This window comes from Macaca thibetana, chromosome 12 (genome assembly GCF_024542745.1).
Source record: "Macaca thibetana thibetana isolate TM-01 chromosome 12, ASM2454274v1, whole genome shotgun sequence".
Taxonomy (NCBI): domain Eukaryota; kingdom Metazoa; phylum Chordata; class Mammalia; order Primates; family Cercopithecidae; genus Macaca; species Macaca thibetana.
In genome coordinates, this window is record NC_065589.1 from 11,160,910 (window position 1) to 11,178,183 (window position 17,274).

Sequence of the window (17,274 nt, forward strand, 5' to 3'; positions counted from 1 at the left end):
GGGTTGAGGCACTTGGATTTTCTCCTGCTGGCTGTCAGAAGTCACTGAAATCCCTTCATTAAAAGAATGTGTTTATATCTGCTGCTGAGGAAAACTGATGTGACTGCCACGTGGTAGGTTAAGATATAGAGCAAGACAGGTCAGGGTGGCTGACTGGGAACGGCTGGGTTAATCCAGGCGGGAACTTGAGCAGGGGCAGTAAGAGAGGGGCGGTGGAAAGCAGAGTGGACCCACTCTGAAGACACTCAAAGCCCAGGCCGGGGTGTCTGGTTGCTGAGGGAGAGGCCAGGGTCTAGACAATGCTACGATCTGAATGCTGGTGTCCCCTACAAATTCATATGTTGAAAGCTAATCCCCAAGACAAGAGTATGAAGAGGTGGTGCCTATGGGAAGTGATTAGCTCCTGAGGGCTCCGCCCTTGAGAATGGGATTAATGTCCTTATAAAAAGGGCTCACAGGAGCCTATGGGCTCCTTCTGCCTTCGAAGAAGCAGCAAAAAGGGCACCGTCTAGGAGAGAGGCCCTCACGGTCACCAGATCTGCCAGTGCTTTGATCTTGGACATCCAGCCTCCAGAACTGTAACACATTTCTGTTGTTTATAAAGGACCCCGTCTAAAGTTATAGCAGTTCCAGCAGACTAAGACAACGTCCTGGCTTTTGGCTAGGCAAGCTGGGAGCTGTCTCTCCTTTTTTGAGGTAGGAAAGACGGTAGTAGTTCAGGGGTGGAGGAAGAGGCTGAATTCAGAGTGGGACACTCTACTTGGAGTCTGAAGTTTTATAGGGCACCGAAGGGAGATGTCTGCCAAGCCACTGGGTTAATGAGGAAGGAAGTTGCTCCTGAAGAGACCCTGATTTGGGCACCTTCAGATGGCGTTGTCCATGGGAAGGTGGAGCCGCTGTGGAGGAGCAGCCCCAAGTGGGGGGGGTACACACATATGGTAGCTGAGGCCACTGGATAAGGGTGTTACCAGTGAGAGAATGTCGAGGGAAGAGAAAGGTGGAAACACTCTTTGAGAAAGGAAGAAGGTAGGCAAAGAGGAAGGAGGCCAGGAGAGAGAAGCGTCAGGGAGGCAGAGGGGAAGCTCCAAGGGAGGATGCGGTCAAGAGACAGAAGCTGCAGAAGGGTCAAGAGAGATGAGAGATAAGGTCTGCAAGGCATCCTTCTGGCTAGCGACAAACAGCGTGTCTGCAGGAGGCAGGGTTGGCGGGCACCTGCAGGGGCTGGGATCTTGGGGGTCCCTGGTGGAGCTGGGAGCAACTGTTGTCAACTGTTCCCAGGAGCTTGTTCCTACAAAAGGCAATGGAAGGGAAGGAGGTATTGGAATGGCAGGTGGCAGGCCAGGCGTGGTGGCTCACACCTGTAATCCCAGCACTTTGGGAAGCCGAGACAGGAGATCACAAGGTCAGGAGATTGAGACTATCTGGCTAACACGGTGAAACCCCGTCTCTACTAAAAAATACAAAAAACTAGCCAGGCGAGGTGGCGGCGCCTGTAGTCCCAGCTACTCAGGAGGCTGAGGCAGGAGAATGGCGTAAACCGGAGAGGCAGAGCTTGCAGTGAGCCGAGATCCGGCCACTGCACTCCAGCCTGGGCGACAGAGCAAGACTCCGTCTCAAAAAAAAAAAAAAAAAATTAGTGAGGCATGGTGGCACACCTGTAGTCCCAGCTACTCGGGAGGCTGAGGCAGGAGAATCGCTTGAACCCAGGAGATGGAGGTTGCAGTGAGCCGAGATCATGCCACTACACTCCAGCCTGGGCGACAGCGTGAGACTCTGTCTCAAAAACAAACAAATAAACAAAAAATACAAAAAGTAGCTGGGCGTGGCAGCAAATGCCTGTAGTCTTAGCTACTTGGGTGGCTGAGATGGGAGGATCACTTGAGCCTGTGTTAACACCACTGCACTCCAGCCTGGGCAACAGAGTGAGTCTAAACACACACACATACATATACACACACACACACACACACCCCCCAATACACAACAACAAAAAAAAGGCGGGTGGCAGTTGAGGAGATCACTGCAGTGGGACCCCCAGGAGGGGGTGAGGAGGGGTTTGCTGGCACATGGGAAAGGGTGATACAGAGAAAGACTCTGGTTTCCTTGGGGCCTTGTGGTGGCCAGGAGAGCTCAGGCTGTCTGCGAATGTATGTAAATCAGAGGGTGGGAATCCCTCTGGGAGGTCTGTCCTTCCCTGTGAAGGAGAAGATAGGGTAACTCTGTTGACAGGGAGGGCAGAGAAGGAGAGATGAAGTGCCTGAGGGAAGAGGCTTGGCATAGAGGCTGGGGAGAGGGAAATGAGAGCGGTCAGGAGCTCCTGGAAGATGATCTGGGCTAGCAGCTGGGGCTGCTACCAGGGCGGCTGCTGGGAGGGCCGGGCATCTGGAGGCCCCAAATCTGCATCATCACAGATTTCTCTCCAGCAGGGCCCAACCTCCTGGATGGAGAGGCCTGGTAGGTGCAGCAGGGAAGTTGGAATGGCGATGATCTGGGGCCCATAACAGCCTCCTCCAGCGGACTCAGGGGCCTGCGGTTGTTGGCAAGGGGCTGACTCTACCAGTGGGTGAACAGGTGAAGCTTCTCGGGCTGCCTCAGGAAGACAAGACTGGGTTCTCTGGCTCTGGCCCCTGGGACCCCAAGGCACAGGTACCTCCTGCAGGGGAAGACTTGCTAACACACCAAGCAAGGCCTGGCAAGGGAGGAAGAACTTAGGTTCCCCCTTTGACATCTGGGGGAAAGTGCTGGGGAAGTTCTGGGCAGTATCCAAAGGCCTCAGCGAACCCAAAAGACAGAAGGAGGCTGGGCTGGTAAAAGGAACTTCACAGCAGACACCCCAGGCCTCCGCACTCAGGCAGACCTGAAGCTCTGGAAGCTGAGGCTGTGAACTCCCTCCCGGCCAGCTGGGGTGTCCAGCCCTGCCCTGCTCGGCCTCCATGGCAGGGACTCACCCTGCAGGCTTTGTGAGCTGGATGCTGGCTGGGTCAGGCCAGCCTCACCTGCAACTCAGGGGGAGAAGCAGGGGAGACACAGGATGACCCCACCTCCTGACTTTCTGAAGCTTCCCTGGCATCAGCCCGGGCCCTTATCATAGCCTTCAGTGGAAGAGCCTGGAGTAGAGGGCAGCCGCTTCCTGCTCAGTCCCCTCAACTTCTCAGCACTTCTATCCCTCATGTCACCACGTCCCTGCGCTAAGCTCCCCCTTTTTAAAATACCCAATGTGATTCTTCTTGGCTAGCTGGAGCCTAACCGAGACACTTAGTTCCTAGAAGCCCAGTCCTGGGAAGTGGAGGTAATCCTTGGAAGCCTGCAGACCCCCTCCAGTGGGCTGTCAGACTCTAGCACAAGTATGAGGCCCACTATGGCCAAATGGGTCTCAGGGGCCAGAAGTGCCCATGGGTGCCCCAAGTGGGTGCCTCACTACACAGGTATCGTGGGGAGCAGCCAGGCCACAGCAGCAGGCAGAGTTGGGCTGGGTCCATGCAGGCCTGAAGAAGCAGCCAGTAGCCACTCAAGGCAGTGGTACCCCTGGAGCATCTGGGTTGGTATGTGAGACTAGTCACACTCCCCACAAGAATTACAGCCATGCTCAAACCTCTCCCCACCATCTAGTTCCTCCTCTGCTAAAACGTGGAGCACTGTCTCCCAGCCTTGGAGCTCAGGGGCAACAGATAACCTGAGCTGGCTGGAGGAGGTGGTATCGCTCTTGGCTGGACCCGCCATGGAAAACCCCAACCAAAGACAGCACTTGGGAGAACATCTATGAAAATGTAAAAGACCATACCCTTGACCCAGCTGTTCTACAGATATGATTTGTGTAAAATAAAGCAAGTGAGAATATTTGCTATAGCAGTTTGTAATGGCCAAACATAGCAAACAACCCTAAATGTCCAGCAATGGTGACTAGATAAATTGTGATCCTTCCACACAAGGAACGCCATGTAGCTATTAAAAAGAATGAGGCAGCTCTACATGTGCTGATGTAGGATGAGTTACAAGACACATATAGTTAACACAAAATAAGGAGAGTTCAGAACAGTGTATATGATAGCATTTGTATTAAATATAATAAATAGACTTGTCTATTTGCACATACAACTGAATCTGGAAGGACATACAAGAGACTGGCACTGCCTTGAGACTGGGAGGCCTAGGGGACAGGGAGGGGAGGGAGACTTTTTACTGTGCATCTGTTTGAATCTTTTGAATTTTGCACTATGTGTGTACTTTACAATTCAATAAATAACTCATGTTTTCAAAACAAAACAAAACAAAAAAGCATTTAGAAACAAACAGGCCAGGCCGGGCGCGGTGGCTCAAGCCTGTAATCCCAGCACTTTGGGAGGCCGAGACGGGCGGATCACGAGGTCAGGAGATCGAGACCATCCTGGCTAACACGGAGAAACCCCGTCTCTACTAAAAAATACAAAAAACTAGCCAGGCGAGGTGGCGGGCGCCTGTAGTCCCAGCTACTCGGGAGGCTGAGGCAGGAGAATGGCGCAAACCCGGGAGGCGGAGCTTGCAGTGAGCTGAGATCCAGCCACTGCACTCCAGCCTGGGCGACAGAGCCAGACTCCGTCTCAAAAAAAAAAAAAAAAAAAAAAAAAACAAACAGGCCAGACGTGGCTCACATCTATAACCCCAGTGCTTTGAGAGGCTGAGGCGGGAGGATTGATAAAACTGGGGATGTCAAGGCTGCAGCGAGCCATGATCCTGCCACTGCCCTCTAGCCTGAGTGACAGAGTAAGATTCTGTCTCAAAAAAAAAAAAAAAAAAAAAGAAACTGGGACGACACAGCTGTGTCTTCACTTATATCCTACACCTCCACTGCTAGCTATGTGACCCTGGCCAAGTTAATTTACCTCTATGCCCCAGTTTCTATAAAACAGTGATAACTTTTTGGAAAGGTTATTTTGAAGAGTAAGTGAATGAATATACGAAGAGCGCCTGGCACTGAATCAGCATTATAAAGTGTTAGATATTGCTATTTTGCTGCCCCAGACTAACTCCAAAGCAACGCCACTTGAGCCATGCCAGCTCTCCCTGCTGCTGCTTCTACCTAAATACTTCCTCATTTAACAAATAATTTTCATTTCTTTCTTTTTTTTTTTGAGATGGGGTTTTGCTCTTGTTGCCCAGGCTGGAGTGCAATGGCGCCATCTCGGTTCACTGCAACCTCCGCCTCCTGGGCTCAAGCGATCCTCCCACCTCAGCCTCCCGAGTAGCTGGGGGCTCCAGGCGAGTGCCACTACACCCGCTAATTATTATTTTTTTGTAGAGACAGGGTCGCATTATATTACCCAGGCCGGTCTCAAGTTCCTGGACTCAAGCGATCCTCCTGCATCAGCCTCCCAAAGTACTGGGATTACAGGCATGAGCCATCGCGCCTGGCCTTAACAAACACTTTTCTTTCTTTCTTTCTGAGACGGAGTCTCGCTCTGTCGCCCAGGCTGGAGTGCAGTGGCGCGATGTCGGCTCACTGCAATCTCCGACTCCCCGGTTCATGCGCCTCGGTCTCCCAAAGCGCTGGGACTGCGGGCCTGAGCCACCGCGCCCCGCCTGAGGTGATTTTTAACAAGTACAGCCGTAGCTGCAGGTATCCTGGTTCTGTAGGAACAATGAGGTATGGATGGATCCATACCTGGACCCATGGATTGGATGGATCCCAGGCAGGCCCTGGACGGAGGGAAATGCTCTGGTTTGCTAAGCCCGGCATCGAGGGAGGCCCACCCTCAAAGCTAACCGTGGAAGTCACTCCGGCCTCCTTCGCCCTGCCGCCGGGGAACCCTGCCGGTGGCTCTCGACCTGCTCCCGAGCCATCTGGTGACACTGACTTAGCAGCCACCACCTTAATTGGCGCATTCGACGCAAATAACAACCTGGGAACCTGTGGGCGGTCAAAGGCCCGGCTTTGCGGTCGGCCCGCCCAGGCCCCTCTCCTTGCCCTGTGAGGCCAGAAAGTTACTTCTCCGAGGCCGTTCTCCATGACGAGAAATATCTCCCGCCTGAGGTTCTGTGGGGTAGGGGAGGTTCGTGCATTTCTCACAGAAAAACCTCGCACAGACCCGCGACTGCCTTTATTAATGGCTCTCAGGAGGCTGCCTGCAGCCGGGGGTGTCTCCAGTCCCATGCTCGCGGGCAAGCAGGGCTGAGCTGTGTTTCCGAAAGGGCCAACGGGAACTCCGCGGTCCCTGAACTTCCGGGGCTGGCGGGCTTCTTTCTCCAGGGCCACCGGGAGCCCCGGCGTGAGTGCGTGCCGGGGCCGCGCGCGGGGTCTTTGAGGAACTCCAAGGCTGCCCGAGCCTAGGGAGCCAGCCACACTGGAGATCCCTAGACCGCCCGATTCCACCACCCCCGAGGTCCCCTCACAGCCGGCGCCAAAAACGCCAGTCCCACGGCGCAGGCCGGGACCCGCGCGCCCACGGCCCAATCAGCGCCGGCCTTGCACAAAGCGAGCCCCGCCCCCACGGCACGGCTGCCAGCCCCTCCCCCTCCCGTGGCCGCCTCGGCCCGCCCACTCCCCGCCCCGCGCCGTTCTCTGTTAGAGGCTCCCGATTGGCTCAGGGGGACTGCCGCGAGCTCTGGTTGGTCGGCACGGAGTCACGAGGGCGCCGTCGTCGCCTTTCCACAGGCGATTACTGGGCAGGCTCAGTCTTTCGCCTCAGTCTCGAGCTCTCGCTGGCCTTCGAGTGTACGTGCTCCGGGATCTTCAGCACCCGCGGCCGCCATCGCCGTCGCTTGGCTTCCTCTGGACTCATCTGCGCCACTTCTCCGCTCCACACTCCGCCGCCATAAGCCGCCATCATGGTGAAGCTCGCGAAGGTAAACGGCCTTGAGCGCGAGCGCAGACGTCTAGGCCTGCTCTCCGAGGGGCGAGCGCGGCGGCGCGGGGAGGAGGGCCTGCGCGCAGTCCCGGGCGCGTTCTAGGGCGCCATGCTGCGGGAAGTCTCGCGCGATTAGTGGGGAGGTCTCGCGGCTTCTGGCTAGTTGGTGGCGAGGTGAAGAGCTTCTGCAGGTGCTGGGGGCGGCGAACGCGGCGGGAAAGACGGAGTCACTGAGCGCGGGGAGGGGGCGCTGGGCCCCGGGGTGGGGAGATGAGACCAAACTCCTGCGACGCATACGAGTCGGGACCCGACTCCTGACGCACGTGCCCGGGAGCGCGGCCTGCCACGTGGGCCGCGCCGCGTGGGTCCTGGAATCTCCAGAGGCACCGGTGCCTTGCGCCAGGAAATGGCGGTATCGGCCCTAGTCGGAGTCCTGGCCTGGCAAGCCGACACGTGGTGGGCCCCGGAAGGTGGCTCTGCCGCGTGCCTTTTGCGCCGTGTTTCGGGCACGTGGTGGCCTACCAGGTACCCCCACGTGGCCGCGCCGCCTCTTTAAGGGGCGGGGTTGTCTTGCTGGGAAAAGCATAATGTTCATGAGAAAACCAAGGTAGTTACTTCTTACCTTCGGGCGGGTTTTCTGTTTGTGAAGCCCGGGAGGAAAATTGTGGGCGGTTGAGAGTAGTCCATCTTGCATTGCCATCAGGACTCGTTTTGATGTTGTGCTGTTTGGCACTATGAGAAATGGATCTGAGAAAGGAGAGATGATGGCGTTTTACTATGAACAGTAATGGCAAAATATGAATGGCCTGAAATGTTGAGGTGGAGGTGTAATGACCTACTTGTGTCCATTTTAGGCAGGTAAAAATCAAGGTGACCCCAAGAAAATGGCTCCTCCTCCAAAGGAGGTAGAAGAAGATAGTGAAGATGAAGAAATGTCAGAAGATGAAGATGATGATAGCAGTGGAGAAGAGGTAATTTTATCTAGCTTAATGCAGAATTGTGTTAAAACTACAACAATGGAGAGTTAAGACATGAAATTGGATGTCTGTGGCTAAAATAAGATTTTATTCATCCAGGTATGTCCTATTGTAGTGGTGGTTTCACAAGCTCTTCACTGACATGTCAAGGTGTCATTTGGCTAAGTATTTGAATGTGAGTTTGAGACAAGAGGTCTGGGGATCTCCTTTCCATGTGCCTCTGCAGGGCAAGGAGTGTGATTTGTTGTGTTAAATCATTAAATTTTTCCAGTTTCAACATGTTAGCCTCACCCCGACATGCAGAGCTGGGCATTGTATTCAGATCTGAGGATAACCTTCCCAGATTCCTTTCCTAGCCTCCAATTAAGATTAATTGGTCTCCATTCCATTATATATAAACTTTGTAATTCTACTCACTGCGTTATAGTTATCTTTGGTGTAGACTGAGGGCTGCCACCTCTTTGTGTTAACATTGACCCTCTTTACTCTTTGGCAGTCCTGGCCTTTTATTTGCTCACTGTAAAGACATCTGAGCACTGAATTGTGCTCAGGTTTCTCGTTGAGAATTGAATAAAAGTTTTATTCTTCCACACATTGCCTAATAAAACTATGGGATTTTCATGTAGCTAAACGATGGCTTTTATCAAACTAACATGCTCACTCTTTGATGTGTGGTAGTTTTGTAAGGGATAGTTATGTTTAGCCTATTTGATCTTCATTTTATCTCAGGTCCCAAGAATTGAGCTTCACTGGACTCAGTACTGCCATCCACCATAGGAGCCCCAAATGATTTAATACGTTAATGCTTGGAGCCTCCTAGGTGTAAGGTTCTGAATAATTTACGCATAGCAATTCATTATTGTTATACGTGTAATATGATACTATTACCATTTTCAGATGAGAAAGTTGGGGTTTGGGAAAATATGAGGTGCAAGAATTCAGAGGTCTGGTTCAGAGGTATTTTAAGTGTTCAAAAGGGTTCTTTATGGCTGGGTATTCACCTGATAATAAGGGCTCTGACCTAAGACAACATAACAGAAGCCTGGAGTTTAACATGCTAACATGTGTCTAGTGCATGTGGTCTTGAACCAGAAGCATTGCCAGAATCTAACACTCACTGGGACCATGGTTATCTTTTTGGGTGTGGGGCTGGACTTACTGGTTTGGTTTTCATTTATTCTCAAGGTTGTCATACCTCAGAAGAAAGGCAAGAAGGCTGCTGCAACCTCAGCAAAGAAGGTGGTAGTTTCCCCAACAAAAAAGGTTGGAGTTGCCACACCAGCCAAGAAAGCAGCTGTCACTCCAGGCAAAAAGGCAGCAGCAACACCTGCCAAGAAGACAGTTACACCAGCCAAAGCAGTTGCCACACCTGGCAAGAAGGGAGCCACACCAGGCAAAGCATTGGTAGCAACCCCTGGTAAGAAGGGTGCTGCCATCCCAGCCAAGGGGGCAAAGAATGGTAAGAATGCCAAGAAGGAAGACAGTGATGAAGAGGAGGAGGATGACAGTGAGGAAGATGATGAGGATGATGAGGACGAAGATGAGGATGAAGATGAAATTGAACCAGCAGTGATGAAAGCAGCAGCTGCTGCCCCTGCCTCAGAGGATGAGGATGATGAGGATGATGAAGATGATGAGGATGAGGATGACGACGATGAGGAAGATGGTAAGGAGTTGTCTTGGTAGTTACTGGGCTTCTGATTGCAAGATATCTTGAGATTCTGGGATCAACATATTCCACAACAACCTGGAGATGAGAGTAGAGTCCTTGTGGGAATTCTCTGGGCTGTTGTGTGTTAGACTTAATTACCCATGAATGATTTTTGTCCCTCCTGAGAAAATTTCAACAGCACATTCTGTGAGTGTTTTTCATAATGTAGGATTTTGTTTCTTAGTGATCTTTTTTGTTTTGTTTTTGTTTTTTAATTTTTTTGACATGGGAGTTTTTGCTGTTTCCTAGGCTGGAGTGCAGTGGCGCGCTATCTCAGCTCACTGCAACCTCCATCTCCAGGGTTCAAGCAGTTCTGCCTCAGCCTCCCAAGTAGCTGTGATTACAGGCGACCACCACTATGCCCTACTAATTTTTGTATTTTTAGTAGAAACGAGGTTTCACCATGTTGGCCAGGCTGGTCTCGAACTCTTGACCTCAGGTGATCCACCCACCTTGGCCTCCCAAAGTGCTAGTATTACAGGCGTGAGCCACTGTTCCTGGCCCCAAGTAATCTCTTCTTGCCATGACTATTAACTAAACATGGTGACAGGATTGCATTAGATTTTAAAACCGATGTTGGTTTTGGGAGATTGCTGCAATTTTTAGGTGGCTTATCTTTCAGACTCTGAAGAAGAAGCTATGGAGACTACACCAGCCAAAGGAAAGAAAGCTGCAAAAGTTGTTCCTGTGAAAGCCAAGAACGTGGCTGAGGATGAAGATGAAGAAGAGGATGATGAGGACGAGGATGATGATGACGATGAAGATGATGAGGATGAAGATGATGATGATGAAGATGAGGAGGAAGAAGAGGAGGAGGAAGGTAATTAGATTCTGACATACATTGACATGAGTTGTTTAAAGGAGGCACTTAAGTGTTTGTGGCTATTGATGGGTAATACATTGACATCTTGTCCAGAGCCTGTCAAAGAAGCACCTGGAAAACGAAAGAAGGAAATGGCCAAACAGAAAGCAGCTCCTGAAGCCAAGAAACAGAAAGTGGAAGGTAACTTGCAGAATTAGGGGATGTGGGGGAGATAAACAGCACAAATGATGAATGACAAAGGGACTTAATACTGAAACATGATGTTACATTGCAGTGTGCTGATGTGCTGTGTATAGAAATTTTGCTTTGGAAACTAACTTTTTACCACACTTCACAAGTAGACTGAGTTCAGCTTTTTTTGTACAGGCACAGAACCGACTACGGCTTTCAATCTCTTTGTTGGAAACCTAAACTTTAACAAATCTGCTCCTGAGTTAAAAACTGGCATCAGCGATGTTTTTGCTAAAAATGATCTTGCTGTTGTGGATGTCAGAATTGGTATGACTAGGTAAGTGCTTCATGCACATTACATACACATGGGTCTGTTAATACTTTTCCTTCCCTTATTAGCACAGTTACTTTAGCCTGCCACTCCTAAACATGAATAGTGTAAACGTTTTCAAGGATTAGCATTAGTGAACTAAGTTAGAATTAAACTATAGAGTCCCTGGATTGCAATTTCCAGTCAGTCGTAACTTGGTATAGCACAGAATAATCTTAGTAAGTTTTTTTGTCTTTTTTGTTTTGTTTTGTTTTTTATTGAGACGGACTCTGGCTTTCGCTCAGGCTGCAGTACAGTGGCTCAATCTTGGCTCACTGCAACCTCTGCCTCCCGGGTTCAAGTGATTCTCCTTCCTAAGCCCCCTGAGTAGCTGGGATTACAGGTGCACGTCACCACGCCTGGCGAATCTTTGTATTTTTAGTTGAGACAGGGTTTCACCATGTTGGCCAGGCTGGTTTTGAACTCCTGACCTCAAGTGATCCACCCAGCTCGGCCTCTCGAAGTGCTGGGATTACAGGCGTGAGCCACTGTGCCCAGCCTAAATTGGGGTCTTGAGGCACCAGTGTTGGTGTTAGGCAGGAGAATCGCTTGAACCTGGGTGACGGAGGTTGCAGTGAGCCAAGTTCGCACCACTGTACTCCGCCTGGGCAACAGATCGAGACTCTGTCTCAGTTTAAAATAATAATAATTTGATGTTTATTTTCTTGGAAGTACCTGAAACTATTAGACCTGACTAGTCATCATAGTGAATGCTTTTATCCAGGCAGGATTCTCCTGTATTAGTGCTTACAGGTGTTCTTTTGTCAGCTGCTACTGTGAATTGTTATAAGCAATTTAGCTAATGATGATGACCTCAGACGTGAATGTGCACGTCACATCTCCGTACTGAGACCTTATTCTGTAGCTACAATTTGCAGAGCCTTGACTTTGTTTTGCTAATATTAGGGGTGCTTTTTAAAATGTGATCTTTGTTTGCATCATCACATTTGTCTAGAATACATATTGTGGATTTCAATTTGTGTTTTCATCTGTTGTAATTTTGCCCTTCTCTCCACCTTGAAGGAAATTTGGTTATGTGGATTTTGAATCTGCTGAAGACCTGGAGAAAGCCTTGGAACTCACTGGTTTGAAAGTCTTTGGCAATGAAATTAAACTAGAGAAACCAAAAGGAAAAGACAGTAAGAAGGGTATGTAAGGCTTTAGGAGATTATGCAATAAATTCAGGAGCTAGACTGCTAGGGAAAATGCTTTGTAACCCATTTCCCTTGGTTTCCTCTCTTTAAATTTTTTTTTCCCCTTGGTTTCCTCTTAATGTGGGAATTAAATGAGCTGGTGTTTACAAGAGTACTTGGCACTGCTTGCTAGTGTTACAGTGTAAATTCTTGAGTTAGGCAAGCAAGAGCACTTTTATACAGAACACGAATTATTAGATGCACCTAAATTAATGTAAAGGGGTCTTCACTGAAACTAGATTAGGTCCCTAATTACTGTTTGCATCCTTTACTTTATTTCTCTATATACAGTTGTAATGTTGTAATGTTTTAAATTGGTACGTTCACCTTTTTTGTTTCTAAAAATAATATGCATCTACTCCAGGTTGAACTCTAGTGTACCCAGCGGATAGTTTGACATCAGCTGTGACAACATGGAAGGACCACTTGTGTGTTGACACTGCTATATCTCCAAGGCACAGAGCCTTGTACATTATAGGATCTCAAATTATTTGTTGAATAGAGCTATGTCTTTTTTTTTCCCCTCTTTGTTGTTGCCCCCCACCTTTGGTTTTTCAGGCCATGGAGCTCATTTTTGTTTTTTTAATCTAGAGCGAGATGCGAGAACGCTTTTGGCTAAAAATCTCCCTTACAAAGTTACTCAGGATGAATTGAAAGAAGTGTTTGAAGATGCTGCGGAGATCAGATTAGTCAGCAAGGATGGGAAAAGTAAAGGGTATGTTCTGTCTATTGAAATGTAAGGGTTTTCTTAACATGAATACACATTCCTGCTTTATAAAAGAAATGTTGGTTTGATTTTCTTAGGTGTGTAATTTTGGGCAGTTTAACCTGTAAATTTGTGCCTCAATTACCCATCTGTACCATGGGGATAACGTACTCATAGGGTGATTTTATTTTATTTTATTTTATTTATTTATTTATTTTTTTTTGAGACGGAGTCTGACGCTGTTGCCCAGGCTGGAGTGCAGTGGCGCGATCTCGGCTCACTGCAAGCTCCGCCTCCTGGGTTCACGCCATTCTCCTGCCTCAGCCTCCTGAGTAGCTGGGACTACAGGCGCCCGCCACCGCGCCCGGCAAATTTTTTGTATTTTTAGTAGAGACGGGGTTTCACTGTGGTCTCGATCTCCTGACCTTGTGATCCGCCCGCCTCGGCCTCCCAAAGTGCTGGGATTACAGGCTTGAGCCACCGCGCCCGGCCCATAGGGTGATTTTAAAAGACAAGGTAATACATATAAAGGAGCAAGAAATGTGCCTAGCTTACAACAAATATTTTGTGAGTAGTAGTTCAGTGAGGTGAGGTTACTGTGAAAAAATTTTGAGTATTTGTAAAACTGTAGTGGGAAGAGGGAAGCTCAAGTTTGATTGAAAAGTAGCATAAAACTAAGGGCATTTATTGTATTCAGATCTGAAGCAAGTTCTGTGTTGCTGAGGTATAAAAGCATTTGTGTTAATGTGGTTTTAAAAACCATGAGTTCTTCTCCCTCCATTGCAGGATTGCTTATATTGAATTTAAGACAGAAGCTGATGCAGAGAAAACCTTTGAGGAAAAGCAGGGAACAGAGATTGATGGGCGATCTATTTCCCTGTACTATACCGGAGAGAAAGGTCAAAATCAAGACTATAGAGGTGGAAAGAATAGCACTTGGAGTGGTAAGAAATTAGGCTTGTTACTGGGTTCCAGAATTGATGGAGGGAACTCCTTTGTGTCTTTGTACTTCATAAGTTTATACTTTTTAATCAAAGTTACTTAAATGTAGGTGAAGATCAAGGACATTATACCCCAAGTTATACTCTTATTTGGAATAGTAATTTCCGATCTTGAATGAGAGCTGTAAAATCATTTTGCATTGGAATACAGTAGGCAAATCAAGCTTCCTTTTTGTAGGTATGTTTTATACTTTAAATGACTTCGACTATGTGTGTGTGTGTTTTTTTTTTTTTTTTGAAACAGTCTCGCTCTGTGGCCCGGGCTGGAGTGCAGTGGCTGGATCTCAGCTTACTGCAAGCTCTGCCTCCTGGGCTTACGCCATTCTCCTGCCTCAGCCTCCCGAGTAGCTGGGACTACAGGCGCCCGCCACCTCACCCGGCTAGTTTTTTGTATTTTTTAGTAGAGACGGGGTTTCACCGTGTTAGCCAGGATGGTCTCAATCTCCTGACCTCATGATCCGCCCATCTCGGCCTCCCAAAGTGCTGGGATTACAGGCTTGAGCCACCGCGCCCGGCCGACTATGTGTGTTTTGAACTCAGATTATTGTTCTAGGAAAACAGGCCAGTAGTCAGCCTATACATAAAGAACCACCACCAGAACATTGCAACATGTACTAAGTACTTAATATGTTGAGTAACAAAAGTGGATTTCACTTACATCATCAGTATTTGTGTGTTAACTCTTTCAAGCACTGAAATGCTTAGGAATAAAATATTACTGCTCTGACCGAAGCTGGGAACCACTGTTTCAGAGTCTTAGGAATGTGGCATCTCTATTTGCAGGTGAATCAAAAACTCTGGTTTTAAGCAACCTCTCCTACAGTGCAACAGAAGAAACTCTTCAGGAAGTATTTGAGAAAGCAACTTTTATCAAAGTACCCCAGAACCAAAATGGCAAATCTAAAGGGTAAGATAATTAATACCTTTATATCAGTTATAGGCTATATATGTCTTACAGGTCTAAAGGAACGTAAGGTCATGTGATCCTGTCAGAAAAGCCAAATAATTTTAGCTACGTAAATGAGTGTAAAAGAGCGTCATTTAGGTACCAACTTGAGAGAAGGCTTGGCAGCATCTTGTGACAGTGAAGGAGCACGTGCTTGGTAACTTACTCTAAGCATTAACTGTTCATCCTCAGGTATGCATTTATAGAGTTTGCTTCATTCGAAGATGCTAAAGAAGCTTTAAATTCCTGTAATAAAAGGGAAATTGAGGGCAGAGCAATCAGGCTGGAGTTGCAAGGACCCAGGGGATCACCTAATGCCAGAAGCCGTAAGTTCACCTGGATAGGATGCTGTGGTTGGGGGTAGCACTCTCAGTGCTTTTGGTGTTTATTTTTTGCACAAATTCTGTGTTTCCTGTTGCTACTGAGTGAACAATAACTGGATATGATGACTGATTACCTGAGAAATAATTGATGAAATCTCAAGAAGATTCCTCTAGATAGTCAAGTTCTGATCCAGCTGTGTCAACTCAGAGCAGCAAGTTTGCCCATGATTTCTTGCCCCATCCAGTGGGCAGCACCTGCTTGGGTTCTTCTCCCACTTTCCATAGAAGATGTGGGGCAGAATATCAACTATACAGTGGCAATTTAAAAAATGTAAACTCAGAATAGCCTTACTTTAATTAAGGACTAGTTGGCTTAGTTGCTTTTCACTGCTTTTCCACTAAGACAAGCATTCTTGGCCAGTAGTCATACCAGGCATTGTGCAAATTCAGTGTTACTACAAACTGTGACTTCACATAAAGTCACAATTTTTTTTCTTCCCCAGAGCCATCCAAAACTCTGTTTGTCAAAGGCCTGTCTGAGGATACCACTGAAGAGACATTAAAGGAGTCATTTGACGGCTCTGTTCGGGCAAGGATAGTCACTGACCGGGAAACTGGGTCCTCCAAAGGGTAAGGGAAGAAAGCATGAGTGCTGCTTTCACTTGAAGGGGTTTTTGTTCGGTGGAGACCTTGAGTCTAAGGTGTCTTCTCATTGAGCTCCTTTCTGTCTATCAGTGGCAGTTTATGGATTCGCACGAGAAGAAGAGAGAATTCACAGCACTAGCATTATTTTACCTTCTGTCTTTACAGAGGTATATTTAGCTGTTTTGTGAGACATTCTGGGGTTCAAGCTGTCACACCAGTTAGTTTTCCATAGAGAGCTACTCTGTCACTGGTATCTTTTCCCAACTAAACAAGGCTACTTTCTGTGGGATGGCTCCCCAGCGTGTGCCGTTAACTTGGGACATGTGCAGTAGGTGCTTTTTATAATGGGCAATTTCATTTGGTGTTCTAGGTTTGGTTTTGTAGACTTCAACAGTGAGGAGGATGCCAAAGCTGCCAAGGAGGCCATGGAAGATGGTGAAATTGATGGAAATAAAGTTACCTTGGACTGGGCCAAACCTAAGGGTGAAGGTGGCTTTGGGGGTCGTGGTGGAGGCAGAGGCGGCTTTGGAGGACGAGGTGGTGGCAGAGGAGGCCGAGGAGGATTTGGTGGCAGAGGCCGGGGAGGCTTTGGAGGTAAGGCACACAGGGATAATGACTTCAATGTCTACTGGACACCACGTAGCATATGCTCTTTAGACCGTGCCTTGTCACGGTTCCTAATCACTGGGAGGAGGAACTTTGTACCTATTCTTTTAACAGTGTCTTGCCTTCCCCCTGTAGGGCGAGGCGGCTTCCGAGGAGGCAGAGGAGGAGGAGGTGACCACAAGCCACAAGGAAAGAAGACGAAGTTTGAATAGCTTCTGTCCCTCGGCTTTCCCTTTTCCATTTGAAAGAAAGGACTCTGGGGTTTTTACTGTTACCTGATCAATGACAGAGCCTTCTGAGGACATTCCAAGACAGTATACAGTCCTGTGGTCTCCTTGGAAATCCGTCTAGTTAACATTTCAAGGGCAATACCGTGTTGGTTTTGACTGGATATTCATATAAACTTTTTAAAGAGTTGAGTGATAGAGCTAACCCTTATCTGTAAGTTTTGAATTTATATTGTTTCATCCCATGTACAAAACCATTTTTTCCTACAAATAGTTTGGGTTTTGTTGTTGTTTCTTTTGTTATTATTTTTTTTTTTTTGCGTTCGTGGGGTTGTAAAAGAAAAGAAAGCAGAATGTTTTATGGTTTTTGCTTCAGCGGCTTTAGGACAAATTAAAAGTCAACTCTGGTGCCAGACGTGTTACTTCCTAAAGAGTGTTTCCACTGGAATGTCACTGGAGAGCATGGCAAAGCCAGCTCTGCCACTCACTTCACCCATCCCAATGGAAATGGCGTAGTGCGTGCGTTTCCAGTATCCCAGCCCCCAACTTGGTTGAAATGCTGGTGAGGGGACCCGCTCCTGCAGCCCTGATGCTGATGAAGGCTGCTGCAGCTTCTCCCAGTTTTAGCAGGTCTGAGGATTATGTCCTGTAGAAGACTCTGGAAAGAGGTGCAGGAACACATTAGGTCTCCTAGGACAAGGAACGGCATCTGGGAAGAGCAGTGGCTCACACCTGTAATCCCAACACTTGGGGA

At 48.3% G+C, this 17,274-nt stretch overlaps 1 protein-coding gene and 3 non-coding genes across 6 annotated transcripts in view; all 4 read left to right on the forward strand.

Moving 5' to 3' along the window:
• The window catches only part of NCL (nucleolin), a 405,499-nt gene extending 388,564 nt beyond the window's left edge, over window positions 1-16,935 (forward strand). The window contains exons 2-15 of one of the 3 annotated variants that reach the window (XM_050751103.1): window positions 6,678-6,819; window positions 7,676-7,792; window positions 8,984-9,464; window positions 10,132-10,329; window positions 10,426-10,512; window positions 10,699-10,840; window positions 11,897-12,021; window positions 12,658-12,781; window positions 13,559-13,716; window positions 14,557-14,680; window positions 14,912-15,045; window positions 15,546-15,672; window positions 16,058-16,281; window positions 16,429-16,935. In XM_050751103.1, coding sequence (XP_050607060.1) covers window positions 6,802-6,819; window positions 7,676-7,792; window positions 8,984-9,464; window positions 10,132-10,329; window positions 10,426-10,512; window positions 10,699-10,840; window positions 11,897-12,021; window positions 12,658-12,781; window positions 13,559-13,716; window positions 14,557-14,680; window positions 14,912-15,045; window positions 15,546-15,672; window positions 16,058-16,281; window positions 16,429-16,505 — 2,136 coding nt within the window. In that variant the 5' untranslated portion in view covers window positions 6,678-6,801 and the 3' untranslated portion in view covers window positions 16,506-16,935. Of the gene's footprint in view, window positions 1-6,555; window positions 6,820-6,845; window positions 7,013-7,675; window positions 7,793-8,983; window positions 9,465-10,131; window positions 10,330-10,425; window positions 10,513-10,698; window positions 10,841-11,896; window positions 12,022-12,657; window positions 12,782-13,558; window positions 13,717-14,556; window positions 14,681-14,911; window positions 15,046-15,545; window positions 15,673-16,057; window positions 16,282-16,428 lie in introns of those variants that run through there. The other 2 variants (XM_050751104.1, XM_050751105.1) reach the window with 2 other exon arrangements.
• LOC126933267 (small nucleolar RNA SNORD82) lies at window positions 10,550-10,619 on the forward strand. The gene has a single exon (XR_007718506.1). It is a non-coding gene; the product is annotated as a small nucleolar RNA SNORD82 (small nucleolar RNA).
• LOC126933268 (small nucleolar RNA SNORD20) lies at window positions 15,157-15,236 on the forward strand. Its single transcript, XR_007718507.1, has one exon. It is a non-coding gene; the product is annotated as a small nucleolar RNA SNORD20 (small nucleolar RNA).
• Window positions 15,746-15,882, forward strand: LOC126933262 (small nucleolar RNA SNORA75). Its single transcript, XR_007718501.1, has one exon. It is a non-coding gene; the product is annotated as a small nucleolar RNA SNORA75 (small nucleolar RNA).
• Window positions 16,936-17,274: the final 339 nt, after the last annotated feature.